At 42.5% G+C, this 15,248-nt stretch overlaps 1 protein-coding gene across 4 annotated transcripts in view; it reads right to left on the reverse strand.

Moving 5' to 3' along the window:
• PRDM5 (PR/SET domain 5) overlaps positions 1–15,248 on the reverse strand; it is a 119,348-nt gene that overhangs the window by 42,023 nt on the left and 62,077 nt on the right. For all 4 annotated transcript variants that reach the window (XM_066632626.1, XM_066632627.1, XM_066632625.1 and 1 more), the window contains exons 11-13: positions 13,589–13,682; positions 12,055–12,215; positions 5,722–5,815 (exon numbers count right to left, since the gene is read on the reverse strand). In XM_066632626.1, coding sequence (XP_066488723.1) covers positions 5,722–5,815; positions 12,055–12,215; positions 13,589–13,682 — 349 coding nt within the window. The remainder of the gene's footprint in view (positions 1–5,721; positions 5,816–12,054; positions 12,216–13,588; positions 13,683–15,248) is intronic.

Raw genomic sequence — 15,248 nt, forward strand, 5'->3', positions numbered from 1 at the left:
ACATCAATTTCACGACGGCATAATGGCTCCTGTTCTGGACAACGGAGAAGCCTCAGAGGCGTTTCCCGTCACAAACGGCGTTAAATAAGGGTGTGTGCTGGCACTGACCCTGTTCAGCATAATGTTTGCAGCCATGCTGCCAGACGCCATTCAGAACAGTTCCTTGGGAGTCAGCTTGAGATACAGGACCGATGGGAAACTGTTTAACCTGCATAGACTCCAGGCTGTCACCAAGATAAAGGAGACTGTGCTTCGAGACCTCCCTTTTGCTGACGACTGTGCCCTGAATGCTGGAACAGAGCAGGAAATGCAAGCCAGCATGGACAAATTCATAGCAGCATGCGATAACTTTGGCCTCCTCATCAACACAAATAAAAACGAAGTGATGCACCAGCCAGCTCCAAAGGCCCAACATCAAGAACCCACCATCAAAGGGACAAAAGCTGCAAGCAGTGGACCAATTTACATACCTTGGCAGCACCCTCTCCCACGCAGTGACCATTGACATCAAGGTCAACTGCAGAATCGCCAAGGCAAGTTCTGCCTTGGACTATATACAGGAGGCACGCCAGGCAACTGAACCACTTCCACATGACGTGCCTCCGCAGACTTCAGAGGACAGGGTGCCAGACACAGAAGTCCTCTCCAGAGCAGGACTACCATCAGTTCACACCCTGCTGATGAAAGCACAGACATGCTGGGCAGGTCATGTTGTAAGGATGCCAGACCACCGCATCCCTAAACAGCTCTTCTATGGTGAGCTGTCTCAAGGAAAGCAATTGCACAGGGGACAAAAGAAGTGATACAAAGACATGCTGAAAGCCTCTCTCAAGTTCCTGGATATTGACACCACCACCTGGGAAATCCTGGCACAAGACTGATCGAAATGGTGCATGCTAATCCACCAAGGCTGTCAGACTTCTGAAGCCAGAAGGACAACCATAGCACAAGAGAAGTGTACACTCTGTAAAGCCAGAGCTGCAAATGCTGCAACAGTGGTGCCTACACATGTCTGCCCAACCTGTGGCAGAATATTTCATGCCCGTATCGGCCTTATCAGTCACCTGCGGACACACTGTGGACAGCCCACAATTTGTTAGATGTCAAGGTCTTCTTCGAAAATAATGGATGAACATCATCACCTATTCCGGCAATGTTTTATTTTCCAAAGTCTCAGGAACACTTTCCAAACCAGGTTTTCCAAACCTATTACCTGCAATACTTTTAACTGAAGATGGAGTTACACCCAGGATCTTAGATATACAAAGCACAATCTTTACCTCTGACCAACAGACTTTCCTCAAACATGCCAACCTGTTCCTTCATACACACATACTCCTGCAGCCTGATAGGATCAAGTCCATGAAAAGCTTTGCTCTTTGGCCCTATTCAATGGTTTTGTTCACTGACAGTGAGAACTTGGTATGCTGACCTAACTGATCTGTTCAAATGCAACAAGAAACCATGATTTCCCACTATGTGAACGTTTCCTATAAGTCTCCCAAGTCTGCCTGCTTCCTCCTCCTGCTACTGTCTCAGCTCTGTTATGCAGTCATAACATCAACATCATGGTTTATTGGAACTATGGGTCCATGGCTCGTACAAAGCCGGAAACTGTGGTTTAACAAAATTAGGATGTGAAACTAGAGTTCAAAGTTACCTAGGGTTTGGTGCCCCTAATGTTCTGGGGCTCTCCTTAGGCTAGCTTTGGTGTGGTTTCTTTATTATACATCTGTCTTTGTTACATTATTTTTTCAAAAACTCTCTGGAAAGAATTAATTGCACAACTTACATATTTTCTTTGTTTTTTTGTGTGTGTGTTTATCGCTGCTACGTAAGTAGAACTAAATAAATCAAGGAAACAAAATAAAAATCATCCTACAAAAAGAGGTTGCAATGATGTTTGCTTCTTCAGTCTTTTTTTTAAAAATTCTCAAAGTGGTAACATCTGAAGCTGCATGGGGAAAAACACCAAATCCTTTCCTTTCAAACGGGCATCATTTGAAGTTGGACAGTAACTGTGGCATCAGATTCACAGGATTAGCATTTAAGCGGCTTACAGAAAACAAAGCAGAGCAACTTGTCTTTTTCAGCCCAGTGCAATATACAGTTTTTGTAACACTGGGCTTCACTGCTGGTATCCAGTGGCATTCTGGCTCTAGGCACAGGGGGTTCCCATATTGACAGACCTATCGACGGCTATTAGTATGGTAGACCACCAGTTGTGTCTATCCTCATTCACTCTCTCACTGGCTGCCATTTCTCCACTTCCCGCCCATTACCATCCCCTTTTCCTCTGCCTCTAGCTGGGAAAAGCTAAGTAAATCCCCTCAACCAAGTTTCTGAACTAGAGACAACAGCAATAGTGGGTAGGAGGAAGAGGTAGCAATAGCAAGATTGATGGACTATTATTCTGGATATTATTCTATTGTGAGCTACGTGCTCTGAGCCCTGCTTATATATTATAACTGTTTCTAGACTTATAATGTCCCGTTTGGCCCTTAATGTGGGTCAGCAGCAGAGATTCCTAGCAGTTTGAGACATAGATTCTGCAGGTGAGATTTATGTTAATGGTAACAATGACCATTTGTATTTTGACAGCTCTTTTCAATATTCAAGTGCTTCACAAACATTGCTCTGTTACCTTTAAACAGTTCTCTCTGGAAGGCCAGGATGATTCTTAAGGTCATGCTATAAAGGTTTTAATACAGGCATGTGCCGCTTAACAATGGACCGCACAATGATGGACCACTTATACGATGGTGGCCAAAGCACAACAAAGAGGTTCTTAATGAGGCAATCAAGTCTCCCATAGCTTGAAGCAAAGTGTCTGTTTACACAACAGAGAGTGCAAAGAGAGGCAGTCTTATTGCCTTTGCAGCCAGCAAGTGTCTGGTAGGGAGTGTTTATTTACACATCAAAGGCACTAGATCGGGTGGGACATTTGCTTAACAACCTAATCGCATAACAACAGGGATTGGCATCATATCCTATCCTATCATATCATATTGTATCCCCATCATTAAGTGGCGCACACCCGTATACTGTAGTGTCCATTGAAGACAGGATCATCACTCAGCCTCTTCTAAACCATTTTCTCCAGAATCTATTACCATCAGCTACTGCTACCCCATTTAAAAATAGCTTCTGCACCCTTCTGCTGAGTTTTCATCCTTCAGCTGGGAATCACAATTTTAGCCCTTCCCCAAAAGGAGATTCAGCAACAGATTCCAAATTCTCATTGAAGTAATCAGTATTCAGCCCTGGTTGCAGGCAGAATTATAAACAGGACCAAACAAGTAAACAGCTTTAATCTTAACAGGTGGCCATGAGAGATGGAAGCAATTAAGACTTATCAAACATATTGGGAAGCCAAGTGATTAAGTGCATATGGTCTGTCATCTTCCTGCAAGCCAAATTTGCTTATGCAAAACTGAACAGAATGTCAGAGGAAGACTATTTGTTAACAAGCACTTTGCATGTGAAACGCCAATCCTCATCCTTTTAAGTTGGAAACCAAACATCAGTGAAACACTCAGCAGCTTGCCAATTACTTGAATATGTACAGCATAGTGCTATAGGACACCTACTTTGTTCTGAATAGTTTAGCGACTATGTACAGTCAGATCTACTGATAAGAAGGACTTCATATTGGGCGAAAGAGATATGCACAGCCAGCGCTGGAAGGACATGACGGTATTGAGTGATTGTGCAACAAAAAGGACACACAGGGAATTGGAAAAGACTGTTGCATCTAAACAAACAAAGCTGGAAACTACATGAAGTCATGCTTGATAAATAGTTTTAAACACAGAATGAAGCTCTCAAACCAGTCCTTTCCTGTCAAATGAAGGAAAAGCATGATGTATCTTTCCCACAAATGTCTAATATTGTCACACATTCTTTTTTTTTTTTCCTACATAGAAGTAACCTCTATGAAAAAAGGTTACTCTGCACTGTTTGATATCCAGACCAAGTATATGAATCCAGTAGCCACTGCTTTTATCTGCCCACTGGCACTGTTTACTTGGCAAAAGAAACACTACCAAACCAAATAAAGATGCCACATTCTTAATCTTATACACAAAACATATTTCAATGTAGGAAAAATGTAAGGTGTAAAGCAGATCTTTACTTTGAAAGCTGGATGTTCCATTTACATCAGCAGTTCTCAGATTTACTGGCGTCATGAAGTCCATCTTCCACAGCATCCTCTTCCTAAGCATCACCATCTTGGATCACGTAAGATTTCTCTCAAGACAGCAGCAGGACCTTATGAGATCTGGAGTGATCCAAAATGGCAACACCCGGGAAAAAGATGCCAGGGACATCCCATGATGCCCTTGTGAGTAAACTGCAGCGCTTCACAGTTTGGGAACCACTTGTTTACATCCTCAGGTGCTCAAGATGGGACTGCTTGCTTTTTGAATCAAAGTTTGTCATTAACTTAGTATAAATACAAACTATACTTACCTGGAGGACAGGCAATCCCTTCTAAATGAGCTCACTACACTGTACATAAGGATCCTTACTCTGAAGAACTAGATGTTAACATTTGAGAAGGACTTTAAGAAAGAGAAAGGTTAGATTTTAAAAAATTAGAAAATGTTGTATTAATGTCTTTGTGGAGTGGCAGTCACCTGGCAGTCAAAGCCTGATATACAAATTCAGGAAAGAATTGTCCCTGTCACACATATGAATAATGAATACTCTCTCTCTCTCTCTCTCTCTCTCTCTCTCTCTCCCCTCTCCCTCTCTCTCACACACTCACACACACAAGCTAGAGTAACCTTTATCCTACCGTGTTGCTCCCTTGAGCAAACTGGATGGAATCCAGCAGGAGGAACATAGCGGTGGATGTAAATGGGGCAAATGGGGCAAATGCCCCAGGCACTGAGCCCACGCAATGCTAGGAAGCCTTACTGAGGCTCCTGACGCTACTGAAAACCGTACTTCCGATTTTCTGAAAGTACAGTTTAAGATCACAGGGAAGCCTCAGAACACTTTCCCAGTCGGTCTTAGAGTCATGTGAGGCTCCACTGTGCTTGGTGATATGGGGTGGGGGGCAGCATAGCTATAGGGGCACTATTGTGGACCTTTGTCCCAGGCTTGAGGTGGTGAGTCTGTTACTGGAGGAACAAGGATCTCAGGACACTTTAGTTCTACATATTGGCAGAAGCATTAATTCTGTAAAAAAGTTAATTCTCCAATATAATCAGTGGAACTCCATTTTTTTTACTAAGTAAAATAATACTAAGGCTTTAAAAGAGAATGTTTAAATTTAAATTAATAAGAAACAGCAGGATTAACAAAGTTTTTATAGGAAAACACGTGGTAGATAATAAAATAGAAATAACGCAAACATCCCATACTAACAGCCCAATCCTATCCTTTCCCCCGCCATAGCATGCAGCTGCACCAACAGGCTCTGTGGCACGCTATGGGGGGGGGGCAATCAGGAGGCTTGGAAGAGGTAAGGGAAAATATTTTTGCTTATCCCTCCGAAAACCCCTTGATCGCCTATAGGTCTCCTCAGACTGTAAAGCACGTATCCCTGATGGAATGCTAGTTTTGTGCATATAGTTGTGCAAAATGTTTCATTTCCAGACAGGAGAAACTGCAGCTACCCCTCAGTAAAGCAAATGGACAAACCAGCATTCTGAGATGGTGCTATTAAATTAACTAGGACGGTTATGGATTTATTATAGGGTAATGCTGTACCTGTATGACTCCGAATATGTACTCTCAGTGTTCCATTGCTTGCAAATTTCTGCCCACAGTACGGACAAATTTTCTCCTTTTCGCCTGTGTGCGTCTAACAAAAGGAAAAGAGAGATTGAAACTCATTGCAAAAGAAAGCAAATTAATATGGTCATATTTTTATGCTGCTTCTTGCAAGAATCTAATTTGTTCATCTCCTATTACATGGTATGCTATAATATCAGATTGTAAGTTTAATAATGGTTGCACTTTAAAACTACAAAATCCCTCAGCTAATCTTGCTATTCATTGCAAAATAAACCAGGTTATCTACTCTAACTGCTGGCCAAATGAGTTCTATTCCTTAAATGGTTTGGCTCATAAAAGTTCAATTAATCTTTATTGGATCTTGAAAATGCTTGCAGCAGGAGAGAGAGAGAGAGAAGTCCTTGTTACTTCCATATTTGCACTATTTCCTTAATAGCATTTTTCAAAATAGCAAACACTGGCTTGATTTCTTAATGATAGCCTTAAGTTCCATAAAATGATCGCACAGCAAAAAGCTGAAATTTGGGTCCAATTTTACTAGTACTATTGTTAAATAAGATAATTAAAATGGTTTGGCCTGTGGAATATTTTTCCAACAGAAAAATAAGGTCTCAGTGTTATGAATACTTATGTGGGAAAGATGCTTATATGGAAAATTTGTTGCGTTTTTGTTTCAACTGAATAGTAATAAGAAGTATATATACATCTGATAACATAGGCTATAATTTGCATTCAGTGCAATGTGGCCTGATCCAGCATGCTTCTTGCCTAAAATATCTTTTTGGGATTCTAGGTAGATAAAGGCACTGGTCCCATTCAATCTGAATACAATGGAACAATGCAGCCAAACTTAGGTACATTTAAGTCCCTTGATTTCAATGGGAAAGTTATTCATGAAATTTCACCATCAGTATTAGGGTATTTGTGGCCTAGACAATTGTGTCCTGGTCAAATGCGTCCCAGTCATTGGTGTCCCTGGAATTCACGTCTGGTTTTGTGTGTGTGTGTCATTATCATACCACTACTACTCAGCAAAAAATAAACTATAACTGGGGAACAAATCCCATGTTATGTATCCTAAGCCTCTTATCCCAGCCCTAACCCTACCTTTGCATTTTGAAAATTTAAAAAAAAATCCAATATAAATATACTTATATTGGGACACAAATGTCCATCATGCAAAAAGAATGGATGCAAATGTTCAATACAGGGATACAATTGACCGGGGCGCAGTTGTCCAGGATGTAATGGTCCTGTCACTTTCACCATCAACTCTGCCTAGATAAACCTAATACTTTTAAAGTTTTTGGCAATGGCAGCCAGTGAGATAGTGAGGTAAGAAGATGCTGCCACTGTTAAGTGGGGGACTCCAATCCAGCAGGCACCATAAGGAAACATTAAGCGCTGATAGGTTAGCACAGGGGTGCCCAAACCCTGGCCCTGGGGCCACTTGCGGCCCTCAAGGGCTCTCAATGCGGCCCTCAGCGAACCCCCAGTCTCCAAAGAGTCTCCGGCCCTTCAGAGATTTGTTGGAGTCCACACTGGCCCAACACAGCGTGAGGGCGACTGTTAGACCTCTTGCGTGAGCTGTGGGATGAGGACTCCCTCCACTGCTTGTTGTTTCACGTCTGTGATGCAGTAGCGGCAGCAAATGAAAGGTCAGCCTTGCTTTGTGCAAGGCCTTTTATAGGCCTTGAGCTATTGCAAGACCTTCATTCATTCATATAACATATCTTTAACATATTCATTTATGTAAACTTATGTACATTTATTTAAATTTGAAATGTAAGTTAATTATTTTTTCCCCCTGACGCACTGTCAGAGAGACGATGCGGCCCTCCTGCCAAAAACTTTGGACACCCCTGGGTTAGCACAATGCATGACTATTCACTGGCCAGCAGCAGTGGCTCTCTCTAGCCAGCCAGATTCAATCTGGCAAGTTCAAGAGATCCTGCAAACTAATGCAAGAGGTCTCCATTTTGTTATTAACTCTTTCGCATGGCTGTCTGTTTTATTCCAATATGGCAAGTTGCCCTTTTCAACACAATGCTATCAGTAGTTAAAGCCAAACTGTAAGTTTCACTCTGAGTCCAAGTCATGCAAGGTGACAGAAGATGAGACCTTTTGGGGATTTCTTCCAATCCTAATAATTCCTGCCAATGATTCGGACATCACTAGTGGATAAACAATATCTATATTTACTCTTTGTATTGAAAGCCAAGGTTTACAGAGAGAGGGAGAGACGATGTTGACTTAGCTCATCTTATAAAATGCAACTGCACACAACCATAATGGAATCAAAATTAAGACAAATACAAACCGGTCAATACTTCAACCTCCAGATTCCAACCTTGTTAGTAAGTGGGCCTAGAACTTGCAATGGCTTTAGAAAATGAAAGAGTTCAACATTTTGCACTGATGCTGTTTGCCTCAACTGACTGGGCCTTCCCTAATCAAATGGCTGCTGGCAGAGATATGAAAGCAACAACAGTGGAACTGTAGAAACTTTGGATTCTTCTGTCTTTCCAACATTCTTCTGACCCTGATTAGGGAAATGTTTCTACACTCTTAATATTAAACTAGTACTGCATCTGAATTTTTCCATTCAGACACCATAATACTATTCTTTTATATGAATATTATGTGTTATTAGAGATGGTTTGCAATTAACAATGAACAATCCAAAGTTACCAGATGACTATCATTCCATGACCTTAAGCTGAAGACACAGATGGCCCACAAGCTACTTTCAGCTATCTGAGACAGCTTCCACATCAACAGGAATTATTGGCTTGATTTCAAAAAGGTTGGCAGGGATAAGATTTCTAAATTACTAATTCCACGGACAATTTTAGTTTAGAGAGCATCACATTTGATCCTGCTTGGAATGGATTCTAATTCTCATTTGGTTGTAAAAATCCCTGACTGTTATAAACTCATATACTCATCACTCCTCAGGGAGATATCTTGCATGGTGCAGGTTATAGATTCCTCAGTGCTTCTGAAAAGAGCATATGGTTTCAGAATGCAACAGACCAATACGCTTACAGGTCTTGGTGCTAAGGAAATGAATGCTACATTCTTGTAGATTAAGAGAAGTTTTGTTTAGAAAGAATATCCATCAGTTAATGATAACACTGACAAATTCCATAGAGAACACTATTACATACTCTGAGCATACTTCTGCCAGTGTTAGCAGCGATCACAACAGCAGCTTCAGTAAAGGACTCCAGGTGGAGAAACGTGGGGAGAAACCATATTAAATCTTATCATATCTTCATATCATTCAGGCATATGCTCCCTGAAAGTTGAGTGCTAAACAAATCAGCACCATGGGAGACATTGCTGCTTGATTGGCTCCATGCTACCCAGATGCACTACTCTTATTGACAACAACAGCTGCCGTGTGCAACCAGGATGGAGAGTGCTGTTCTGAAACCACTAAAAGTAGTGGCATTATGGGAGGTATTACTGTATTGGTTATATCAGTGTTTCTCAACATTTATCCCCTGCTGCACCACTTTGCATGATCCACCGATTGGAAGTACCACTGGAAGTAACTGGTGATGACATTATTACTATTTACATCTGGGTTGAGAGGCCAGATGTGACAAACACCAGTAAGAGGCTCAGGAAGGACAGGCGGGCTCTTTAGAGTGCATGAAAAGCATGCTTTGGAGTTCTGTCCACCAAGCCAAGCCTCCTACTAATGTTTGTCACATCACGTCACTTGTCTTGCTGCCAGGCAGCAGACATCCAGTGGTTTGGAAAGTACCACGAGCACCACCTCAAGGACCACTCGTGGTAACCATACCCACTGATTGAGAAAACACTGGGTTATATTTATTGATTTCTACCTAGTCTTTCTACTGGTATATTCAGGGGGCTTTCCACAGTAAAATAATACTGCTTTATTATCACACAACACTAGAACCAGGGATTATTCACTAAAATTGGCTGGCAGAAGAGTCAGAACAGGCAAAAAGAAATATTTCTTTATCCAGCACATAATCTGTAGAACTTCTTGCCACAGGATGTTGTGATGGCACCTGGACTAGATGGCACCTGGCCTAGATGCCTTTAAAAGAGGACTGGGCAGATTTATGGAGGAAAAATCCAGAATAGGTTACAAGTCATGGCAATATGCAGTCTCTAGGCATTAGAGATCAGACGGAATCAGACAGATCAGACGGAATCAGACGGATCAGATCAGATCAGACGGAAAGCTCTTCAACCTCTCCAGACTGAGAGCAAAATCCAAAGTCCAGCTGAAATGACTGCGTGACTTCCTCTTTGCCGACGATGCAGCTGTCACTACCCACTCAGCCAAAGATCTCCAGCAGCTCATGGATCGTTTTAGCAAGGCCTGCCAAGATTTTGGACTGACAATCAGCCTGAAGAAAACACAGGTCATGGTTCAGGATGTGAACTCACCTCCCTGCATTACAATCTCTGAGCATGAACTGGAGGTTGTCCATGACTTTGTGTACCTTGGCTCAACGATCTCCGACACTCTTTCTCTCGATACCGAGCTAAACAAGCGCATCGGTAAAGCAGCTACCACGTTTTCCAGACTCACAAAGAGAGTCTGGTCCAACAAGAAGCTGAAGGAACATACCAAGATCCAGGTCTACAGAGCTTGGGTCCTGAGTACACTTCTGTACTGCAGCGAGTCATGGACTCTTCGCTCACAACAGGAGAGGAAACTGAGCGCTTTCCACATGCGCTGCCTCCGACGCATCCTCGGCATCACCTGGCAGGACAAAGTTCCAAACAACACAGTCCTGGAACGTGCTGGAATCCCTAGCATGTATTCACTGCTGAAACAGAGACACCTGCGTTGGCTTGGTCATGTTGTGAGAATGGATGATGGCCGGATCCCAAAGGATCTCCTCTATGGAGAACTCGTGCAAGGAAAGCACCCTACAGGTAGACCACAGCTGCGATACAAGGACATCTGCAAGAGGGATCTGAAGGCCTTAGGGATGGACCTCAACAAGTGGGAAACCCTGGCCTCTGAGCGGCCCGCTTGGAGGCAGGCTGTGCAGCATGGCCTTTCCCAGTTTGAAGAGACACTTTGCCAACAGTCTGAGGCTAAGAGGCAAAGAAGGAAGGCCCATAGCCAGGGAGACAGACCAGGGACAGACTGCACTTGCTCCCGGTGTGGAAGGGATTGTCACTCCCAGATTGGCCTTTTCAGCCACACTAGACGCTGTGCCAGAACCACCTTTCAGAGCGCGATACCATAGTCTTTCGAGACTGAAGGTTGCCAATACAAATAAAGGCATTAGAGGAAGCTATCTCTGAATGCCATATGCAGGGGAGTATGAACAGGATACCAGTATCGTGTTGAGTGGTCCCACAGGCATCTGGTGGGTCACTATGAGATACAGGAAGCTGGATTAGATGTTCTTAATAAAATACAGGCAGGCCCCGGTAACCGTTCCAGAACCTCCTGCAGATACCTGAATCCACGGATACCAGGGAGGGCCACCCCCACCCTCTGGAGGCACGGGGAGCTATGCTCTGGTATTACAGGGGGGCCCCGTATCCATGGATCCTGTACCCGCAGTTTCACTTAACTGTGGATGCAGTTCCCCCCTGTACCACCTTGACACTCTCCGGAGGCTCTTCTGAGCTCCACAGAAGCAATATAAAATAAATTGCAACAAATTCTTAAAATAAAACACACTAAGGGTGCAATCCTAACCCACTTTCCAGCACTGACATAAGGGCAATGAAGATTCCCTTACTTTGAGGAGGACTCTGTGAGTGCCACCCAACTGCAGGATGCAGCACATGCCCCACTGGCACCGCTATGCCAGTGCTTGAAAGTTGGTTAGGATCTGGGCCTAAAACAACAAACTAAACAAAAAATAATAGCAGTTAAGTTCTGATTACTAACAACATGCTAAAAAGGCCTGTTAAAACCCAATCCTAACAAAATCCCCCTGCCAATGCAGCTACACCACCAGACTGCACAGCATCTTGCAGGGAGGGGCAGTCTCAGAGATCTCTTTCAGTAAGGGAACATTCATTCCCTTGCCCCAGGATAAGCTTCCACTCAGACCTGCACCAGCGATTTTGCTGGTTCATGTCCAAGTGGACCCAGATAAGTAGATTGAGGCCATGAAGGGGGACAGGATATTGGCAGAACTTCTGCCACCATTAAGGCCCCCCCTTTCTGCCCCTGATATAACCTCATACTCACTCGGGTCCACTCACCCACTGTCCACTATCTGCACCAACTTAGGTGGCAAGTGTATTATGATGGCCACATTCCTTTAAATGATTGATTATACGTACTTTTTTATGACTCTTAAGCACAGATGGAGTCACAAAGGCTTTGTCACACAAATCACATTTATATTTCTTATGGCCGTCATGAACAACTTGTATGTGAACATTCAGTGTGTCCTTCCTTTTGAATGTAGCATCACAGTGATCACACTTAAAGGTCCTTTCACCTAGATAACAGAAAGCAAAGGGATAGACATGTGTTACTTTCTGGGCTTGATATGCAGCTGTTTTCTGTGAAGCTCAGAAGGCAAGAGAGCAGCCAGGAAGACCACACAGGGAAACATCTGGAGAAATGACATTTCCACATAGAACAATACTTGTAAAAACCCTATTTGAAAAAACTGAGTTTATGGTCAACCTGCCAATGTAAACTGGCTTAATTCTATGAGAAAGACAGTTCAGGTCTGCCCTTCTCATTTGCAGTTTGACCATCTGTGGATTCGACTCAATGCAGATGGAAACGGCAGATGAGGACCCTGCTAATCTGCAGCAGAAAAAAAAAGTGTCCCTTTAAAATTGCGGTTTAAAAACTGCTTTTTTTTCCTTTACAGAGCTGCGGGCAGGCAGTTTCCAGTAATTAGAATGGCTATTTCCAGGTAGGCCAAGGTCACAACTCCCTCCCTTAGCCGCCCCAGAACGCAACGTGGAAGTGTTTAATCATTTTTCATTACGCCAAAGCCAAGGGTAGGGGGTCTCTTGCCTTGGCATAATCCTAAAATAGCCATTTTTATTGCTGGAGACTGCCTGCCCGCAGCTCTGTAAAGGAAAAAAAAGGTTATTAATCTGTGATTTAAAATGGATGCGTTTTTTGCTGATTTGATTATCTGTGTTTTTTTGCATCCATGGGGGTTCCAGGAATGGAACTCGGCAGAAGCCGAGGGTGAACTGTATATGAATACTGTGATAAATAAAATACATAAATGTTAATGGTAGAATGAGCTTAACTTCACTATGTTGCTAACCTGAGTTATAAATCTATTACAGTACCACCATATTCAGTGATAGCTTTACCATTAAGTAGGATGAAGGGCTTGCTTACACCATAGAAAAGTGGCAACTTTTGAACATGTTTGTCCAAACATTATGCAAAAGTCTTGCAAAAGTGTAGTTTAGCTGGGGGAAGTGTTTTCAAGATGGTGCTATGTATGTATATGGAACACTATCTTCTTAGTGCAGGTGCTTTTGGGAAATATCATCTTGTCTAAGGTGGCACCACTTTCAAGCAATGATTTTAGGAAGCTGGTATCCATTGCACATCCTTTGTGTACACTAAAAGTCATTTGATCCAGTAGGAACAGAAACGTCCCGAAAAGAAAAATCTCACATGCTTGCTGACAAATTTCACACCAGATTGCAAGTTAAACACTAATGTCAATGTCCATTCTGAACATACTGCTTTTTTGTGCATGTGAGGTAATAGTCCTCAATATCGAGTAGCTGTATTTTTGTACATGTCTGAGAGTTTCTTTCAGCTCTGATCTACTTATTTCAACAGGTTACATGCTGACAATGGTGGTAGAACCCCTACATTATCACTTACTGTTATGTATTAAAAGGTGCCTCTGCAGAGAGAATGGGGTTCGGAACAATGCCTTGCATTCCTCACACTGAAATGGTCGCTCTTCAGAATGTGTCTGTCGGGAAAAGACAACATATTGTAAGGAGAAAGGCTCTGGAAGGTCAGTTGTAAGTCATCACTATAATTGTGGCTAACCTGGCTGGATGAGTTCAGCAAGCGACTACATGCTACATGGATCAACTACATGCTCCATGGACGGAGTAGCTTACCGGCTTGAAATTTAGTTTGGCTGCAGTTTTTCAGATATACATATCTGAAAAAGTCTCTAAAACATATCCAGAACTACACAAATGTTAACTGAAAGTTAAATGTTAAAATCAGGTGGCAGAAGGGGAGATGATGATGATGATGATGATGATGATGATGATGATGATGATGATTAACAGTATTTATATACCGCTTTTCAACTAAAAGTTCACAAAGCGGTTTGCAGAGAAAAATCAAATAACTAAATGGCTCCCTGTCCCAAAAGGGCTCACAATCTAAAAAGATGCAAAAGAACACCAGCAGACAGCCACTAGAACAGACAGTGCTGGGGTGAGGTGGGCCAGTTACTCTCCCCCTGCTAAAAAAAGAGGAGCACCCACTTGAAAAAGTGCCTCTTACCCAATTAGCAGGGAGTATGGGAATGGTTTCATCATAGTACAGATTGCAGTTACTAGCCAAATATACATTTTCCGTAATATTCAGGCTAAAATAGAGAAAAAGTTAATATCCAACACAGACTGTATAAAGTAGGAAAGGAAACAAAATCTAAGATTTCACTGTATATAAAAAAATGTTGCTGTCCTATTCCTGGGGCAATCTGATTTTTTAACTTGCCCAAGACAGGCTTGGTTAATCTTGCACCAAAATTCAAGGTTTTGGGGAAAGATCTGCTATCACTGTACAGGAACCCCCCCCTCCCATTTAGAACACACATTATTGAACACACACATTACTGAACACACTGAACAATTCAGTGCCAACTGAATGATACTGTTCACACAATATAGTGAAATATGGAACAAGAAGGAACATCTGCAGTCAAGAAATAAATTACTTGAAAAATATTTCAAAGAAGTCTAGTATTTTCTCCATTCCATAAATAGCATATTGTTTTCAGGTCAATTAAATCCAGTTTCCTTAAAATCAGTGAGAGTTTTTCTGCTAAATGTAGATTCTGTAGATAAACTCAGAATACAAATTAAGAGCCCAATCTTATCCAATTTTCCATTGCCAGTGAAGCCATGCCAATGGGGCATGCACTGCATCCTGTGGTGGGAAGGCAGACACAGAGGCCTCTTAAGAACATAAGAACAGCCCCACTGGATCAGGCCATAGGCCCATCTAGTCTAGCTTCCTGTATCTCACAGTGGCTCACCAAATGCCCCAGGGAGCACACCAGATAACAAGAGACTTCATCCTGGTGCCCTCCCTTGCATCTGACATAGCCCATTTCTAAAATCAGGAGGTTGTACATACACATCATGGCTTGTAACCTATAATGAATTTTTCCTCCAGAAACGTGTCCAATCCCCTTTCAAAGGCATCTAGGTCAGATGCCATCACCACATCCTGTGGCAAGGAGTTCCACAGACTAACCACACTCTGAGTAAAGAAATATTTTCTTTTGTCTGTC

Source organism: Tiliqua scincoides, chromosome 6 (genome assembly GCF_035046505.1).
Source record: "Tiliqua scincoides isolate rTilSci1 chromosome 6, rTilSci1.hap2, whole genome shotgun sequence".
In the NCBI taxonomy this organism is placed as follows: Eukaryota; Metazoa; Chordata; class Lepidosauria; order Squamata; family Scincidae; genus Tiliqua; species Tiliqua scincoides.